We start from the raw sequence: 20,659 nt of genomic DNA on the forward strand, positions 1-20,659 counted from the left end.
GCTTGGAGGCACTTAAGAAGTTGCCTCCGAGCGACGATAAGAAGCAGAGGGAGGGGAACACAGTGATCCTGCTTGCTGGCAGATTAATTCACAGCAGAGGAAGGGGATGTGCCTTCTCTCCAACATTGTAGCTCGGTATATTATAACGTCTGTGATAGTGGTGAGGAGAAAGATGGAGCCGTGCCATGGGAATCTGACTTGTAAGCATACTTGCTGGATGTGCTGAACGGAACAAAAGCAGAAACTTCACACAGATTTGCCAGTGCTGATTATTGGGGGGGAAAAAAGTGATGCCTGAAGATCTCACGTGTACAAGGAAGGGAATAATGTGCCTCCCACGTAATGGAGATTTCAAATGAATCTATTTTCATATCAGGCAGTAATTATAAACCCTGTATTGTTAACTATTACATCATAAATATACCATATATGATGCATTTTTTTTCCTATTTCTCTCTTTAATGACACACTTCCACCCCTCCTAGATGAATTAGATGAATCAGTTCATTTCTACAGCAGGTAGAGATAAGAGAGAACCAGCAGGACACTGACCAGCCAATCAGATGTTCTCCTGACTGAGAAAGTGGGATAATATCTCATTTCTGCAGTAGGTTGGGTTTTTAAAGCTCTTCATAACCTCTTAAAACATCCTGATGAAAAATGAATCAAACCTACTTTAGACTATTTTATCTCCAGGTTTCAACACCTTGTCCAACAATCCCCTGATCAAAGTCCCACTGAACTACAGAAAAACGACATATTTCTGTCCATGAATGTACAAAAACACCAACCAAGTAATGAATGTAACAGCATGGATGAGAGCTTGTAACAAAGGCACAAAACAAAGGATTTGCCTCATTGTTCTAATGGATGTTATCGGTTTAATTAACTGACTCCTTTGTTTTCTTTACCTCGAGGTTGAAGTTCTGGAGTCAAATAAACCCAAATGTTTCATTTTGTCTCCTAGAAATTCATTGATGGCCCAAATGAGAAAGACTCAGGGGACTCATATAATAATAATGTTGTATGGCCTGTCCATCACAAGGGCAGATGCAAACTTTTATTTGTAGAAAATTACAATAGAAATGTTAAATATTTGTCAATGATATATTTTTTGTTTTGTTTTGTTTTTTCTCCAACTGAGAATCGACAACCAGACAGTCAAGAAATAAAATATTAGATATCACTGTTTTTAATTTTTTTATTTAAGTGTTTTTTAAAAAAGCAAACTAGAAAGAAAGTGTATTTATAATAAAGCAGATGTTGAGTTTCTCTAATAAATGACACCTGGACTCTGAAAACACTGATATAAAGGTCTAATAAAAACACAAGATATTTATTACGTTTTATTGTTACAGGAGCAATGAAGAAATATTTTAGTAAACAATTATATGGTTTGATTTTAAAGGTTAAGTTTTAATGTTTTAAAACTTTCCTCTGAAAACTGCTGATAGTTTTTTATGTTTTTCTAAATAAAAGTGTTTGAAACACTAAAATGTTGTACATATGTGTAAGTATGTAGTTGTAAATAGTTGTCTCAGAGCTGAATCTACTTCCTGTTTGGTTCTGATTGGTCCATTCAGAGAGAAACCAGCCGCTGAGCTGCAGTAGCGTCAAGGTCCAGTTCTCCCAGTGCAGTAGTCCAATCAGCCACTAGAGGGCGCAGGACGTCTCCAGCTCCTCATGGTTCTTCTTCAGCTGATTTTCTGCAGGTTTTCTGCTTTCTTGGGTTGATAAACAGGAAGTGTGAGGATGGCAGCTTCACCTTCATCGTCCTCCTCTTCCTCAGCTGCAGCATCAGTGATCCTAGAGGTCCAGTTCATCTCCTGCTGATGCTTCCGGTTCTTCTGGGTTTCTGATGCTCAGCTTCAGATCTGCTTCACTGACAGCTTCAGCTTTTCTGTCTGGACCAACAGATGATTGATTTGCTGCTGGAAACGGTGATGGTGCAGCAGATCCTGCAGGGGGCGCTCTGGGGCCTCAGTGTTTAGGTCGGTTACAGTCTCATCTCCCAGACTCCTGAATCTTCTGGTTCCTTCCTGAAATGATTTCCTGCAATAAAATGTTGGCTGGAAATGAGCAGAAAACTGAGAAAAACCTGGAAAAGTTCAAATCTGACCTAAAGTTTTACAGCTCAACTCAATGTTGATACAAAGGAAAACATGAAAGTACAGGTGTTTGTTGTCACCTGAAAGGGGGAGGAGCCTAAGGTGCTTCAAGATGCTTAAAGTTACCTGGAAGGGGGCGGAGCCTCAGGTATGGATCAGGATCAGGACTAACCAGTTCAGACTCCATTTAGCAGCAGAGCAGAGTCTGGATCAGGTGAGTTTTCACTTTTTCTTGTTTTCCTCTCTGGGTTTTCTCTCTGTGGAGGAACCAGAACCAGAACTCGGCCCAGTTCTCCTTCAGAACCAAGCTGCTGGCTTCATGGAGCTGTGGTTCTGGTCGGGTTCTGGTTTCCTGTCGATCAGAACCAACAAACTCTTTTAAAGCTGCAGTTTCCTGTTGCTGAGTTGAACTGGTTCCAGTATCTTTACTGGTTCTGCTGCTCTTCCTCCTGATGTCAGAAAACTCTGACCTCAGAGACTCACATTTGGTTTTAGAGGAAGAATTGAGCTGAATCATTAAAAACTGGTTTCCAGGATGAAATTGTAGATTCTGGCTCAGCTTTCTGAATAAATTCTAGTTTGTCTCCTGCAGAGCAACACGTCCTGCTCCGTATTTCTGCTCAGTTGTTTCATAACGAGCCTCTGATGACATCACAAGAGGCATCATTAGAGCATTCCTGCAGTACACTCTCCCAGTAACAGACTGGGACACCAGTGGGTCTCTGATTATGATTCATGTCTGCAATTTCCTCATCAGGACTGCAGTTCAGAACCAGTTGTTTAAGCCCCGCCCCTTTAGAGCAGCAGGTAAACATTTGTTCTGTTGCTGGAATCTGGACCGACCCGTTGGTCCTGGTTCTGAAGCTCCGAGCTCGGTCAGTGTTTCTGGTTGTTTTCAGACTGGAGAAATGAAATGAAGGGCAAAGGAGGGCAGATCAGCCAGAAATTATTCTCAAGAGTCGCATTACTTCAACATCAGATACTTCTAGATAAAAGTACAAAGTACAGCATCATAAAAATACTCCTGAAATGCTATTTTTAAAAAGTAACTCAAGTAACAGAGTAACTGTAAGTAGTTACTATCCACCTCTCTCTCTTTATATACAGTATACACACACACACACATGAATGAATAAAGAAGAAAGAAAAGTTGCTCAGAGGGAGCAGGCTGTAGCAAAACTTTCCTTTCTTACAAATAATTTGTGCAAAATACAGTGAATTATGCTAAAAATAATTTATTCTGTTACAATATATTTAGGTGTACATGTTATGAGACAGCATATTGTTTAAATGTATTGAGTTTTAGATTTTTTTTAATTGATGTAATTCAGTTCAGGCTTTCATTTCCATAAATCTGCTCCACACTTTCTAACAAACATTTGTTTCATTTCAGCTCCAGATAATTGTTTCTTAGATTCATTTTCCTCTTAAATTGTTTCTCCTTCTCTTTCACTGAATGTTTTCCAGTAGTAAACTTTGTTTTGCTTTATTTAATGTTTTAGAGTTTTGAAGTCAACTAAATGTCCAAATTTTGAGTATTTAGGTTTTTAAAAACAGTGGATTTATCTGATTTCTGAACCCAGCATCATGGAGGATCTTGTTGCTCTTTTTAATGTTGAATTATCTCTAGAAAACTCGTATATTAGTCAAAACCTCAGAAAACATTGTGGCAGTAAACAATAACCAACAAGTTATAGTTTAACAGGTTTTAATTTCTCCGTTCTAGAACGATGTCTGGCCATGTTGGATTGTGTTTCCAGCAAACTTTCTGATTCCACCAAACAAAGCAGGAGGAAAACAAACATGAATGTCGTTGAATCAGTTCAATCAGTTCATTTTATGCTGCAGATTCACAGCAAACGTTTTCTGGAGGAAGTTGATCAGGTAAATAAAAAATACTAGAAATGTTTAGTGGCTGAGACAGACGAGCAGGAAGGTTAATGTTTGTTCTGTCTGCTGGAATCTGGATGGACCTGTTGGTACTGATTCTGTAGCTCTGAGCTCAGTCACCACTCCCTGTTCCTCCCAGACTGACTGAAAACACAAGATGGAGGTCAGTGATCAGGAACAGGACAGAGCAGAAATAAAAATAAAGTCAACAATAGTCTGATAATAAAGGAGAAGGCAGTGTTCTGATCCAGATGTTTGGATTAAAGATGGAAGCTCAGAGTCAGGAGTTTTGGTTTTTTCTCTCTGATCAGACGGTTCTTCTTCCTGCCTGCTGTGACCCGATGTTTGGATCAGAAACTGAGTGAACTCTTTCGTCCATCTGAAGGTGAAGTCAGAACGTTCCAGAAACAGCAGCTCAGATACAAACTGAAGGTTTTAATGGACCTGCTGAACTGCAGCTGGTTCTGGGTTAACTGGTCCAGTTTGTGTCCTCTGAGGTTCTTCTGTGAAGTCGTGCTACTGTTGCCATGGTAACAGCTGCTGGTCTGCTCCTCAGGTGATGCTGATGTTCAGCCTGAAGTTTTTACTGGTTCTTCTTCATGATCTGGTCTCTGAGGTTCTGACTCTCAGCAGAACATCTTCCTCTAAACCAGATCTGGACCTGAACGGTTCCAGAACCGCTGCTCTCTAACAGGAGCCGCTCCAACATGGCAACAAGCCGCTGAGTTCAGGACCAACACTTCACTGCTTCATAGGAAATGTTCACTCCTTCATTCACTACATCTGACCTCAGTCTGGATGTTTCTACAGACCTGGATCAGGATCCAGTTCAGACCTGGAAACGGCATCATGGAGGAGTGGACGACTCAAAGTTATCAAGTTTATTAGCATAAGACATTACAGCAACTGGGCAGTTTAAAGTTTTACATAATAAGCAAAAAAGCAACATTACATTATAGTGGAAAAATAAAGAAAAGTTATAAAAAGTTGTAATACAGAAAAGAGTTACTTTATTTTCTAGTTATTATGTTTCAAAGGCAACTCTAAACAGGCTAATGGTTTTTAGTCTTGATTTCAGCTGTTCTGCCGTTTTCTGGAAGTTTGTTCCAGATTTGTGGTGCATAGAAGCTGAATGCTGCTTCTCTGTGTTTGGTTCTGGTTCTGGGATGCAGAGCAGAACCAGAACCAGAAGACCTGAGAAGTCTGGAAGGTTGATACAACACCAGCAGATCTTTAAGCCGTTCAGTAATTTATAAACTAACAACAGTATTTTAAAGTCTATTCTCTCAATGGAAGGAGTTTAGAACTGGGTGATGTGATCTATCTTTCTGGTTTTAGTCAGAACGCCAGCAGCAGCATTCTGATTTATGTGACTGTGAAGGTCAGAAACTCTTATCTTTAGTTTCCAGCTGTAATAACTGAAGCTGTGGATTGACTCTAGATCTTTCCTCTGTAGGTTCAAACATAACTTCAGTATGGGGATATGGGTGTCAGTAGACGGGGGGTGAAAACTATTTCTAGATAAAGTTACTCCCATTGGGTTAAAATCAGTCCTGGTTCTGATCCAGGAGGATTTTGAAATGTTTCTCTTGTCTTCGGAAGCTTTTATCAGTAAATAATTAATCTGCTTTAATAAGAGACCAGACCAGAAGGCTAGGAAGGGCCCCAGGATTGAACCTTGAAATAACCCCACAGGTGATTTCTGTCGTTCCTATGAGAAGTTACCTGTTGACACAGAGAAATCCCTGTTCTTTAGTCAGACTGGAACCAGTGAAGTACTTGGTGTTTTCTGCTGGTTCATGTTTTCTTGTTTTGTTTTTGGCAGAAGCTCTTTGTTGCTGATTGAAAGACCAAGAAGTTTGATGTCAAAATTCCAGATTCATTAAGACAAAACCCATCTGACTTTAAAAGGTGTTTAATTCTCAGAAATCTGTGAGGTTGTGCTGGAATCAGGTTCCTCTGATCCTCTGAACACATGATGGGAACCAGCTTTCTGCTCCACAGGACAGTTACTGGACCTGGATCACTGGGACTGACTGGTTCTGATTTCTCTCTCAGAACTTCCAGAAGATGGAAGATCTGGATCTAAAGGAGAACAGAGCAGAACCTACAGGATCCATCAGTCCATCCATGAGGAGTGACGACTCCAAACGAAAACCTCCAGAGTTCAGTACTGAACCTGGACCATCAGAACCAAAGTAAGAAACCAGCTTCTGATGGATTCATGTGACTCTATAGCGATAAAATATAAATGATATTAACTGGTTGATCTCAGTGTTTGAATTAAAAGTAACAAGTTTTAATTTAAATTAACTTAAAGCTACATAAACATGGAAGATGTTGGTCAGTAAACAAGTAGAGTTTGAATGAAGGTCTGAATGAATTAATGATGAAAACAAAAACAACCAACAATGTGAGGAGCAACGACTCCAATTATATACTGGGAACACTGGGTCCAGTTGATCCAGGTAGGCTGATGACCTGGCCACGCCCACTGAGCCTCAGCAGCTCCAAACAGAAAGGTCAAGGGTCAAAGCGGCTGTAGAGGACTGGGCTGGTCTCCTGGTTCTGAGGTTTTGCCTCCTGGTTGGTTCTTGGGTTCAGGGGCCTCATTCATAAAAGTGTTTGCAGTTTTCACGCTAAAACTTGGCGTATGAACAAATTTAGAGAAGTGCGGCGCACAAAAAAACCCAGATGTATAAAACCGTGCCACAGACGTGGTTGGGCACCTTATACATAACTATTTGAGGGAAATAGAGCAAAGCTGCTGATCTGCCCTTTTTCCACCCATAAATACATATGGAAATTAATATAAATACCCAGAAGTCTGCCACCACATGAAGTAGTAACCATGGCAGGGTTCTTGTTTGTACCAGTATAAGTATTTATAACAATAATAATTACTTATTTTACGGCTCCTTCTTTAGATTTTGCTCAGAAATCAGTCTGGGAAATCTAAACGCTAATAAACCATCATCAACATTTTCCAGCAGATCAATATGATCTCTGATCAAAAAAGTAACTGTATGGAGTCAGATTTCAGTATATTTAAGTGAGTTTTCACGCTTTTGTAATTGGATGTTGTTCACAGAAAAAGTTTGCGTGGCAGCCGCACATTTTCGCGCCACGCAAAAAGTTTGCATATATTTACGCAAACTTTGACGCAAAGTTAATTTATATATATGCCGACTTGTGCATAAAATATGGCGCCGGTTTATACTTGAGACCCCTGATACTCTGCTCTCCACCTTCTACCACTAGATGGCAGCAGTGTGACGTTGTGCAGTGCATTCTGGGCTTTGTAGTTCTATTAATGGATACTATAGAACAGGGGTCCCCAAACTTTCTCCTGTGAGGGCCACATAACTTGTCCCTTCTCTGATGGGGGGCCGGGGTCAGTTTGTAACAGAAAAAGTGTGACGATTGTAAGAGTGCTAAACATAAAAATGTATTGTTTTTCAGAAAGCACAATCAAATAACCTTTTCTGGATTCTTCAGAGAACAAAAGTTAGGAAATAACACTATTTATGAAATAAATAATAACCAAATAACACTGGGTTCTCCACATAAAAAAAAGGGTTAGGGTCAATTATATGCATGTATAAAATAGTTACTAACTAGTAGTTAATAATAAATAAAGTTCATTACTAACATTTATTTTATTGCAAAAGTCCAACTTATCAAATAAAAATGCACATATATGAAAATACTCTGGTATTGTTCAGGGGGCCGGACCAAATGTGGAGGCGGGCTGCATCTGGCCCGCGGGCCGTAGTTTGGGGACCACTGCTATAGAAGAACTTTGTGGAATAATTCCTAGAAATATGATCTGATCAGATCCATCAAAATGGGATATGAGCCTGTTGTCCTGCAGGTTCTGCTTTGACCCATGTGACCCAGACCAGTAGAACCAGTTCTGGAGAAAATGTTGAGTTTGACCCAACAGATCAGTCTGAATGTTTCACTCTGGAGCTTTAAACCTTCTGCTTTTCTGCAGCAGTTTGTGTTCAGATCTTCTTCTCTGGTTTTTATCTCAGAGTTTCTCACTGATTGATGATCTGAATAACAACATGTTTGTGTTTCAGAGGGCAGAACCACAGATGGGGAGCAGAACCTCAAGGATCCATCTGTCCCTCAATGAGGAGTGATGCCTCCAAACGAAAACCTCCAGAGTTCAGTACTGAACCTGGACCATCAGAACCAGAGTAAGAAACCAGTTTCTAACTGGTGGATGTGACTCTCCAGAAATCAATCAGGTTTTAACTTTGATTCTGATTAAAAACTGATGCAGGAAGACAAAAAAGATAATTTAAACCATTTAAGTTTAATAGTGACCTAAACTGGGCTTTAAGAGACCAGAACCAACTGTGGAGGAAAAACTGAATATTTTCCTTTGTGTTTCTGAAGCTGCAGCAGCTTCCAGGTTCCACAGAGGTCTGGTGTCTGTGGGAGTGGGAACAATAGCGGTGATGATGGGACATTTATAGAAGCACAAGCACTTCCTGTTTCACCATCACATTCAGCCAATCACAGCGCTCATTTCACTGACATCAACCAGCTGCAGACAGAAGGTTAAGGGTCAGACTGGAGACTAAAGTATAATTAAACTCTAACATTTTCCTCATAACAAGTGAAATAATCTCCTAAAAGGCTCAGATATTAAATGTCAGAAAACATAATTATGTCCCAGACCGACTGTCAGGCTGAATTCACTAAATAAATGTCAGTTTGATCCACATCAACCATCCACCATAAACTGGAACAAAGAAAACTGATTTACCAAGAAACTCGGCTTTAGATTAATCAGAGCTGATCAATATATCAGCTCTGATATATTGTTTTATATATTGTTTTATTGTTATAATTTGGTTTTGTGATAACCAAATTATTGGTTATCACAAAATCGCTGAACACACTGTGATTATCATGAACTGCTTGGTGTTCAGTAAATATAGATAATTATTGAAGAGAAATACCTTCAGGCTCTCTGTACCTCTAGTTTATTTAGTGACTCTTTGTTTAATACATAGTAAATGTTTTAGAGTGTATGGTGGTGGTGCGGTTAATCCTTGATGTGAAGGTTGTGGGTTTGATTCCTGTCTCAGACCATTTGCTTCATATTTTCCTCTCCTCTCTCCATCCTCATACCTGTTAAATTACTGTTAAATATCAGCCATTAGTGCCAAAAATGTCTTCATATAAATGTTTTATTAACAGTTAACGCTCAGTGCAACAGCTGAATAAAAGAATTTATTTATATTGATCAACTTTGTGGTCCTTGGTACCGGTTCTAAACTCTGATCTCTTCGGTAAATTCCAATATTTTCAGATGTTAAAATGTGAATATTAATATTAGACTGTAGAGATTGATTATTTTAATAATCAATTTGATTTTCAACACCTTAATTTTAGGTTCTATCCAGACAAACCAGACGGGCTGAACAGAACCTGATTTTAATGCTTTTGGTGACAAAGGAACCCAGAAACAGGCGAGTCGAGCAGAATCAGATGAAAATCAGAACCAAGTCCATAAAAGGAACCAGACCACCTGAATAAAACAGGAACTGGGCTCAATGAAAATGGACTGTAACTAAAGACTACAACTGCAAACAATAAATCAGGACAAAAACAACAACAAAGTGAACAGAACCAAAGTCCAAAGGATCATCATGAAGTCAGATTTAGTCGACCCAACTTTATATGACTAATAAAAACATGAACTTTAGATGACTTGTTGTTAGCTCTGCTAGCATGTCCACATAATGCGCTGCCACAGTATAAAGCTCTTTATAAAGAGCTCAGATCAATGCAAACTGGGGCTGAGTCGTGTTTACTGGTGTTCCACCATTAAAGAAGGATCCAATTTTCTCCACAGGAATCCAGATTAGAGTCAGTTTTTGTTTTTTCAGCCTCTGATGGATCAGTTTTCTATTCTGGCTCAGACAGAATAATGATTATTGTCCCAGAACAGATTCAGATGGACAAACACAATTGTATTATATCTGGTATCATTATTGATACCAGTTATAGTTTGTGGTGGACCTTCATGAACATCTTCAGCTCCAGCCTGTTGCTAGTGAACTATTTCAGTGATGAAGAAATGTCTTCACAGGAGCAGCTTTGGTGAGGAGGAGCATCCATCCTGCTGTGCTTTGGGTCAGAATGTTCTGATGGATCCGGTCTGTACCAGCTGCCCCCCGTGTGGGAAACAACCCAGAACAGGATCTGGACGGCTGACAGCCAATCAGAGCAGCTGTTCTCCAGGTGAGACTGAACTCCTCCAATCAGAGCTTCCTTCTATTGTCTCTGTGGAACCAGATCCACGTCTTTAGTTGAGATTTGGAAATTTAAGGTTTAAAAGTCTTTTTGTGGTCAGTTGTTTCAACTGAATCTGTCTTTTTCCAGCTGGTGTAACTGGAACTTATGTCCAGGTAACTGGGCTTAATAAAGTCCTCATTTAATTTGAGCCTGTTCAAAAAAATGGCCACAAGATAAATGTACAAATTTAACTTTTTATTTTGTTCGTTTTTAAAATTATAAGTGAAGACTCTTACTCTGAAGGGTCATGTTGCAGCATAACATGTCATCAGCTTTAAATAAAACAAACACTTCATAGAATCAATTTGATGATTCTTACAGATAATTTTATTTGTGTTTCAGCACATTATGAGGTTAAGGGGAATGAAATAGCAGAGAGGATGGCTAAGGAGAGCAGCAATCGGGTTTTGGTTGATATTAATGTGACGTTTAGCATAACAGAAATAAAGTGTATAATAAAACAATAAAAGAGAGAGGTGGCAAAAGTTATAGGTCAGCAAATTGCCCAGCTGCCAATATGGTTAATCTGACCTTGCTGAAAATGATTTTTGTTCTACTTTTATTGGTTATTACACCAGGCCTTTAAGGTTCTGCTGGAAAATTGGAGTTTCTAATTTGGGAAATGACTAAAGGACAATTCCACGTAATTTCTTGCTACCTTGAGCATCTTTAATGTGATCTACTTCAAAAACTAAAATATGTAGACTTCAATCATGGTGTAGATTATTCAGGCCAGAATATCTAAAACCAAGTTTGTAGTTTTTTTTTATTTGTGAAGCTTCAATGCAGGTTTGATTTCAACCCTTTTAATGTATCTGGACCATGGTCACCATGTCTCTCTATGAAAAGGGAGAACATGGTGGATTTCACTAGGCAGAAAGTGATTTAAACTCTGTCACAGAGTTTAAATCACTTTCTGCCCATTAGAAAGTGATTTTGAGATAAAGTCTCAGGAAGATATAGAAGCTTGTTTAAAGTCCATATTTCTTGAATATTTTTCAATTTCCATATAGATTTTCTATATTTTTAAACTTGTTTAGAGAAAGGTGTTTTTTGTTGCTTTTTTATGGTGTTAAAATTTTTCAAACACTGAGAGCTGAAATAGATTTGAAAGATAAAACTTTACATCCCAATGAATCAACAGCAGCAACTTTAACTTTAATAGAAAAAATACGTAAGTTTAGATAATAGTTTTCTTTTAATACACAACTGTAAATAAAATAAATATGAGGGATTTATAGCTGAAAAAACTAAAAGAAAACAATCAAATGGTTTTATGTTTTTTATGTTGCTGAACTTTGTGTTTATTTTGCTTTATTCTTTACCAAATGATAAACCAGCAGTCTAAATGTTTTCTCTGGTCTGTGGTTATTAATACATCCCAGCCTATCACTGCTCTCATTACCTGAATCTCTTACTGGTCCCACTGTTTTCTCCAATATATTCTAGTAACTATAATCACATCATCAGTGTTACATGTTCAACCCAACAACCTGTGGGTTTGATTGGAAGTGGCTCTGTTTTCAGCCTTTTGTGATAAATAAAATAAAACTGAACATTTTCTTAAAGCTGGTGATGCATGAAGACAAAAAGGTGAAAAACAACCTGCTTTAAAACTGTTTTAACAGAAAGAGGGAAGGAATGTTGGAGAGACAGAAACTTTTATTTACTCTGACAATATAACAGTTAAAAACTGTTTTTAACTGCATTGTATATATTTACATTATAAATGCAAAATGCAATAATCCTAACTATCTGTTGGGTCAAATCAGATTGGCCCAACAATTTCCAGTCTGTAATTGTTCTTTAAAAAATCCAATCCAGTCTCTGACTGAGAAAAGTCATTTTAAATGTGAACATTACTGATGCAATGAGTCATTTCTTTGGCAGATTAGAGCTTTTTATCCAGATTTCTTTCATAAAGGCTGGAAAATGCAGGGAGGAAACATTTTTCTGTTTCTATAAGGACAATGATGACATGATGCAGAAGAGTTGATGTTACTGAAAACTCCTGCTTCCAATGACCCTGATGGTTTTGTTCCAACTTTATCATGTTCATGTTTTTTACTACAGTTGTCTTCTGTGTTTCAGCAGATGTTGGTCTGCAGGAGGTTCTAGAGGAACATAAGATCAGTCTGAGGAGTAGATGTGAATGTGTGACTGAGGGAAGTGATGAAACAGGAAGTAGATCCCTCCTCAACAGGATCTACACTGATCTCTACATCACAGAGGGACAGAGTGACGAGGTTAACACCCAGCATGAGGTGAAGCAGCTAGAAAGAGCTTCCAAGTTCCAGAACCTCCATGTTTCTGCAATCAGATGCCACGACATCTTTAAAGCTTTCCCTGATCAACATGGAGCCATCAGAGTGGTTCTGACCAATGGCGTTGCTGGTGTTGGAAAAACCTTCTCAGTGCAGAAGTTCACTCTGGACTGGGCTGAGGGACTGGAGAACCAAGATGTCAGTGTGGTGGTTCTGTTTTCGTTCCGGGAGCTGAACTTGATCAGAGATGAGCAGCACAGTCTTCTCACGCTGCTCCATGTTTTCCATCCAACTCTCCAGAAGCTCCCAGCAGAGCAGCTGGTTAAATGCAAACTTCTCTTCATCTTTGACAGTCTGGATGAAAGCAGATTTTCACTGGACTTCAACAACAGTCAGCTGGTTTCTGATGTCACCCAGAAATCATCAGTCAATGTTCTGCTGACAAACCTCATCAAGGGGAACCTGCTTCCCTCGGCTCTCATCTGGATAACTTCCCGACCTGCAGCGGCCAATCAGATCCCTCCTTCATGTGTTACCAGGGCAACAGAAGTACGAGGCTTCACCGACGCCCAGAAGGAGGAATACTTCAGGAAGAGGTTCAGTGATGAAAAGCTGTCCATCAGAATCATCTCCCACATCAAGACCTGCAGGAGCCTCCACATCATGTGTGGAATCCCAGTCTTCTGCTGGATCACTGCTACAGTTCTGGAGAACATGTTGACCTCAGAGCAGAGAGGAGAGCTGCCCAAGACCATGACTGACATGTACTCACACTTCCTGCTGGTCCAGACAAAGAGGAAGAAGAACAAGTACCATGGAGGACATGAGACAAGGTCACAGGAGCTGATGGAGGCTGGCAAGGAAGTTCTTCTGAAACTGGGGAGGCTGGCATTTGAACATCTGGAGAAAGGAAACATCATGTTTTACCAAGAAGACCTGGAGCAGTGTGGTCTGGATGTCACAGAGGCCTCGGTGTACTCAGGAGTTTGTACAGAGATCTTCAAAAGAGAGAGTGTGATCTTCCAGAAACCAGTTTACTGCTTTGTTCATCTGAGCATCCAGGAGTTTCTGGCTGCAGTCTACATGCTCCACTGTTTCACCAGCAGGAAGTCAGAGGTGATCAAGACGTTTCTGGGAGAAGAATACAGAGAAACATCTCTAGATGAGTTCATGAAGAAAGTCATGAAGAAATCCCTCAGCAGTAAAAATGGCCACCTGGACCTGTTTGTCCGCTTCCTTCATGGTCTCACTGTGGAGTCCAACCAGAGAGTCTTAGAAGATCTGCTGGGTCAGACAGAGAACAGTCCAGGAACCATCCAGAGAATCATCACCAACCTGAAGGAGATGAACACTGATAGAATCTCTCCTGACAGAAGCATCAACATCTTCTACTGTCTGGTGGAGATGAACGACGTCTCATTTTATCAGGAGATCCAATGGCTGCTGGATTCAGGGAAGGAGCTCTCAGTGACTGACTGTTCAGCTCTGGCCTTCATGCTGCAGATGTCAGAGGTTCTGGATGAGTTGGACCTGGAGAAGTACAACACATCAGATTATGGACGACAGAGACTGGTTCCAGCTGTGAGGAACTGCAGAAAGGCTCGGTGAGTCCAGATGTTTTCATTGTGTGAATGCTGATTCAGCTCTATTGTCCTCCTGTTTCTTCTTCTTCTTCAAGTTGCTTCTGGATGTTTTTGGTCTTTAACTTCTTCCTTCATCCTCTGGACTATTTCAGCCATTCAACCATCTAAACATTCAGCTCATCCAGGACAGCTGCAGCTTTTGGTTTTAGACATTTTGATCATTTTAAAAATATTTAATTTTTATCAGTTTTCAGGTTGAAATGATTAGAAAACCCTGAACTCTAGAAAATCTATTTTCTCTAAGATCCAATCAGCCAGAGAGACTTTTTAAACTTTAAACTCCTCTTCACTCATTGAGCCGCTACTCCATAATTAATATTTTAGGATCTCTGACTGTTTTTATAAAATAATTTTTTAGGTTTAATGAAAATTTGAACCATTAAAATAAACCATTGCATTAATAAGAAACTTTGTGAACAGTGTTGATCTTCCTCATTTCCTCATCATCCTCACCTATTCGGCCTCCCACTAGTTTCCTCTGAGTTTGTAAATGAGAGCAAAATGTGGTGATTGTTGTCTGGCTCCAGAAAAAGTCCTAGTTTCTGTCAGATCCTCCCAAAGCTCTGAGAACTCTGCTTCCAGAGCTGGAACCATTTTCCTCATCAACTCTTCATCTGCAGCTTTTGTTGAAGCTGTTAGCCATGAAGACCTGGAGAGACATGAGCTTCAACTCTTTAGACATCCCAGCCTCTTCTAGTTACTGGAGAACTTTCACTGCTTCACCATGAAAAATGCTGCTGGACCCAAACGCTCTGTTTTGGTCTTCAGCTCTTTAAGAGTTTAGCAACAATTTCTTCTAACATCCAACCTTTGTTCCTCTGAGCCACACGGTCTAGTCCAAGTCCGAGCTGTGAGCAGTTCCTCCTCCTCTCCATCATCTCCAGTAGTTTCCTTCATCAGCTCAGTCAGCCTCTTCATCAGCTGCTTCAGCTCCTTTGAGGCTCTGATGCTGCAGCTCCATCAGATGCTGCAGAGAAAACTGAACTTTCCTTCACAGATGATAGAAGATCTTCAACATCTGACTGCAGCTGAAGGTCTGAGGACATGAAGCCTGGACCAGAACCAGAACCAGAACCTGGACTTTAACCAGGAACTGCACAGATTCTCTGTGGGGTCAAACTCAGTAAATTGAAGATCAGATGTTGATCAGATGATGACATCACTGTTATCATATTTTAGTCTGTTTATGATCCAGATTGATTTCATTAGAACTGAATTTATTTCTTCTCTAATCACAGACTTGGTGGCTGTTGGCTCGAAAATTATGAATGTGAAGTTTTGGCCTCGGCTCTGAAGTCCAACCCAGATCTGACTGAACTGGAAATAAATCAGATCTTCATACATGGAGGTGGAGACTCTGATATGAAGCCTCTGGTTGAGATCCTGGAGAGTTCAGTCAGTAAAGTGAAGATTCTGAGGTTTGTTTTCTTTATTTATACTTTAAACATTAGTTTAATTAATGCTTTTATTCTAATATATTTTATTTCATAACAACCTGTTTAAATGTCAGAATAAAATCTCTAAAACTTTTTACCTTATATATTATTTTTTGTCTTATATCAGACTTTGAGATTATTAAACTTTGTTTTTCAGTTTTTTACTTTAAAATGTTTTTTACTGATGAACAAAATGAGTAAAATAATTCAAATGATGTGAATTAATGATGGAGATGTTTCAGTTTGGTTTGGTAAAGATTCAGATTGTTTTATTTCTCATTTCTGATTCTCATCTTTACATCCAGAATGAAATGTTGTTCCTCCAGAGTCGAGCCACAAACACTGACAAGTTCAAATCATCATTAATGACCAAATCTAAGAAATGACTGATTGTAGAAAAGCAAATCTAGATGAAATGAATGAAAGTGAGGTTTGCAGCAGCAGCAGGTTCCTCAGCTTTGTCCTGAAGCTGTGGTTCTGTTGGGCCGGGTCAGAGAGGAACCGTCCTCTTCAGTCTGACAGCTGTCAGTCGGTTGGAGCCTCGTCTCTGTGATGATGCTTCATCAGGTCACGTCTCCTTAGGAAATAATGGCCTCCATTGGCTTTCAGCAGCTTTAATAAGAACCCAAGGCCATTAATGAAGAAACTGAGTGGTTCTGATCCAGTTACCAAGTCGGGTCTCCAGCTGATGATCAGGAACCAGCAGAAATAGCTCAACTCATCCAGGCTGATAGAAAATCTTTGAGTTTCTTTTTGGATCAAATGTTCTGGTTCTGCTGGTTTGGACTCTTTAAACCAGTTTGACTGGATCAGATGTTAGAATCAGTTCATCATGTTTCTTTTACATTCAGGGAAATTAATTTTCTACATTTTTATTATTTATTTGTTCATGTTTCAGTTTTAACCTGCATCCTGTTGGCTTCAGCTCACATCTTTTATTCTTTATTTAGGTTGTGGAAATGCAGTTTGTCAGAGACCAGCTGGACTTCTCTGTTCTCAGCTCTGAAGTCCAACCCGACCCATCTGACAAGACTGGACCTGATCGGAACCAACCTGGAAGGTTCTGGAGTGAAGGAGCTCTGTGGTTTTCTACAGACTGAAGGCTGCAGACTGGAGACATTGATGTATGTAATTATATAATTATTGATATTTCTGTGAATAATTATATATAATTGATCATAAATCAAATTAATTTCTTCTGTTCTAATAAATATTTTCTGAGTTTGTTCCTGGACTTGGATCCAGAGTTTAATTTAGTCCCTCTGTGTAACTGAGTTGGACCTGCTGATCTGAGGTCAGAACAGGACAGCATTCGGACCCCCAGTGTGTAGAAATCCCCCTCATGTGAAGCAGGTCAAAGGTCATTCAACCCAGTCTAGAAAAGTGAATTCCTGGAATCTGACAGGAACAAATCAATAATCAATGATTGATGCTTCAACACTTTGATCAGAACCTGGAATGATTTTACTGACTAAAATCCTCCAACACAACATGACCCAGTACCAGGTTCTGGTTCTGGTTCTGGTTCTGAAGTCAGCAGGTCTTTATTGAAGCAGCAGCTTGTTGGCATTAATATTGATGAGAATCTTTAACTGGTTCTGTTGGACTGGTTAACCTGCATCCTGTTGGCTTCAGCTCACATCTTTTATTCTTTATTCAGATTGATGAGCTGCAGTTTGTCAAAGATCAGCTGTGATTATTTGGCCTCAACTCTGAAGTCCAACCCGACCCGTCTGACAGATCTGGACCTGAGATACAACAACCTGGAGGATTCAGATGTTCAGCAGCTGAAGCGTTTTGTAAAGACTTTAGAGTAAGTAAATGTTTCTAGTGAGTCCAGCTGCTGTCAGCATATTGAACTAAACCCAGTTAGCATCAAAGTAAAGATCCAGTGTTCCCAGTAAAGCTGCAGCTTCTCAGTGGGAGGAGAATGGTTCAGGCTTCCTGATTGGACACAGAGACAGCAATCAGCCAATCAGAGGAGCAGCAGCTTGCTGTGCTCCTGCGTTTGTGTTGGTGTGAAGATGAGTGTTGTTGCTGTGTCCATGTCTCCAGGAAGTCCAGCTGGACTCCAGCGTCCAGCCGTCCAACATGTCTAGAGACAGTGGTCCTCATCCATCAAACTGTGGCAGCAGCAGATCTGATCTCAGATCTGTTTGTTCTCTCAGTTCAACAGGAAACAACTGATCAGGTTCATCTTGGTCACAGCTCTGAGATCAGTCTGACTGCAGCCTGGAAACCATCAACTGGATGTGCTGCGTCACTGACTGCTGCTGGAGAGAGGCTGGAAACACTCACTGATCTGCTCTCTCCTTCCTTCTTCTCTCTGCAGGTTGGACTGATCCCAGTAAAGTAGAAAATGGTCTCAGTGTCCTGCTGATCCTCAGAGGTTGAAGCTGCAGCAGTTTGAGTCTAAAGAGACTCTGACTGGATCATGATGATGACCTCTGACCTCCAAGGTTTTCCTCCCGTTTATTTTCTCGTGTCTGTCATTTAGTGTCTGATATTGTTTGTCTCTTTGGATCAATAAAGATCCAATTCAAACTGGGCTCCATTTAGAGGCTTCATGGAGTTTTGATCTGAACTGGATTCAACTGGAAAGTTGATCTTTTTTCTCTCTGATTCATTTTCATCCTGGAACCAGAAATGGTCTGAGAATGGAAACATGGGAATCATTTTCAGTTCAGCTTTGAAGCCATGAAAGACACTTCAAACCTCTTTTCTCTGCTGCTTCTTCCTTCTGCTGACATGAAAATGTTCCTCAAAGCTCCACAGATAAAAAGATGCTTTACTGGAAACTGCAGAGAAACTTCAGCTTCCATCACAGAAAGCAGTTGAACCAGTTTAGAACTGGATGTCCCACAGAAGCACTTGGAGCAGTTTTCAGGAACATCCATCGTTTTATCAGAAAAAAATAAATAAATTTTATAGTCATTCTAAAAATATTTAAATAATTAAGTTTTGCATCATAGTCATTGATTCTCAGTACTTTAATATTATTTTTGGTGTACTTTTTACAGTTCAGTTTTCCAGTTAATCTAGAGAACATTGGGGTGAATGGGGACTCAATATGTCACATCAGGCTCTTTACTGTGGTTGTGCTGATTTATTCAGAATTCGTGGGATAATGTGGTGATTGGTTCATATTATTATTTTCATATTTATTTTAATGTAACGTGAGTTCCCAGGTGTTTAATGATGAGCTAATAAAGTTTTTCATAATGTTTTTGGTGGAGGGTTTTTATGCAGTTGACTTTGTACAAATATAGTAACTACATCTTTATTTTCATCCTCCATGCTGTTTAGCTTATTGTATTCAGATTAACAAAGAAATGCAAATACATATATTTTAAGCTTGTATCGTTTGTTTGACAGTTTCTCTTAATAAAATCAGAAACATGCATTTCAGTTTATATGAGAATTTTTTACGCTTCTAATTTAAGGCAGCAGCTTATTTTTGCATTATTTAGACTAAAGTTGTTTAAATAAAATACATGACAATCATTTAATTAATCGATATTGTTTTTCCTCCAAGTTTCTTAGTTAAGCTGCTTCAAACTACAACGGTAGTTATTTTACTTCCCGGTGTTTTATTTTTGAAAGATCGCACAGGAAACGTATTTGTAATTTTTCCAACTTTATTGTAGTTGTAATTACCAAGTTTCGCCACCAGAGGGACTGAACACACTGCTCAGGTCCGCAATCCATACTGCAGGGGTGTCCAAACGTTTTGCAAAGAGGGCCAGATTTGATCAAGTGAAGATGCCCGGGGGCCAATAGTTTGTTGGGACATTTTTTTATTATTTTTTTTTTTACCCCTCCAGGGGGTTTTTTGTGGGCTCTAGTGTCCCTTATGTGACAGCAGGCTGACAGGAAACAGGGAAGGAGAGGGGGGAAGACATGCGGCAAATGTCGTCGGGCCTGGGAGTCGAACCCGCGACTGCCGCGTCGAGGACTCGAGGCCTCCAAATACGGGTCGCCCTACGCCACCACGGCACGCCCTGGACATTTTTTAACTACAAAAGTTTCATGCAAATACACAATTTTCATTGTCACAATTATCTTTATTTTTCAAATGACAAAAAAAAAACAAATATAAGCCACTCAGGCAAATGAGAACAACTCTAAAAACCCAAATTCTGCCTTTCTTTCATATCTGGAGAGTCAGATAACATTGAACAAACTGTATGAAATACCTTAAATTTACATGAGTTTAAAAATATCTTTGCCTCAAGAACATTTTAAACAGGAGTTATAAGTAATGCAAAGTTGTCTGTTATTATTACATCTTAAAACAAGTGAATTTTGCTCGTCATTTACAATATCTTTCAGAAAGTAATAGTTTGTATCACATCTACAGGTTCATAACCAAATCTTACTCAAGAGTTTAATAAAAATAAGTGCCATAAATCCAGGTGCATAAATGTTTTTTGGCTCTTCACTGCTGATAGTGACAGATGTTACCGTTCAAAACACTCAGTTTCATGTCCTCAACTCAGTGCCACACTGTTACGTGCCAGGCAAACATTTTTCTCAAATTCTTGCTTCTTCTCAGGGCAAAATGTTCTCCACCATTTTCATAACACAGTCTTTGATAAATGTACCTTCAGTAGAAGGTTTGCCATGTTTAGCTATTAACATTAACATCGTAGCTTGCTTTGGTGGTATTTTCTTTTGACTCACAGGTCCGCGTGAAGAATCGCTGTTGTGATGCCAGTGCAGCTTGGAGTTGCTTCAGTTTTTCAGCATGGTCACTTCCTGTTAGCTTGTTGTATGAGTTAGCATGTTTAGTCTGGTAGTGTCTCTTTACGTTGAAATCCTTAAACAAGGCAACAATCTCACAAATTAGACAAGCACAATTGCCTTGATTTTCAGTGAAGAAGTATTATAATTCCCATCTCTCTTGAAAGCGGCGGCCCTCGCTGTAAACTTGTTTTCTTTGCAGTGGCCATGGCAGAAATGAACGGAGAGGGGTTAGCTGCACGGAGGCAGACTGATAG

At 39.6% G+C, this 20,659-nt stretch overlaps 2 protein-coding genes across 7 annotated transcripts in view; both read left to right on the forward strand.

Annotated features, from left to right (window-relative positions):
* Positions 1–20,659, forward strand: part of csmd3b (CUB and Sushi multiple domains 3b) — a 642,306-nt gene that overhangs the window by 105,019 nt on the left and 516,628 nt on the right. The gene's annotated exons all lie outside the window — the stretch shown is intronic.
* Positions 2,182–17,476, forward strand: LOC116730785 (NLR family CARD domain-containing protein 3-like). Its single transcript, XM_032580277.1, has 8 exons — positions 2,182–2,322; positions 6,057–6,196; positions 8,084–8,203; positions 10,111–10,262; positions 12,411–14,184; positions 15,462–15,641; positions 16,610–16,783; positions 17,320–17,476. Exons 1-8 carry the CDS (start codon positions 2,221–2,223, stop codon positions 17,474–17,476), a joined length of 2,799 nt encoding a protein of 932 aa, XP_032436168.1. The 5' UTR covers positions 2,182–2,220.

This window comes from Xiphophorus hellerii, chromosome 13, assembly GCF_003331165.1.
Source record: "Xiphophorus hellerii strain 12219 chromosome 13, Xiphophorus_hellerii-4.1, whole genome shotgun sequence".
Taxonomy (NCBI): domain Eukaryota; kingdom Metazoa; phylum Chordata; class Actinopteri; order Cyprinodontiformes; family Poeciliidae; genus Xiphophorus; species Xiphophorus hellerii.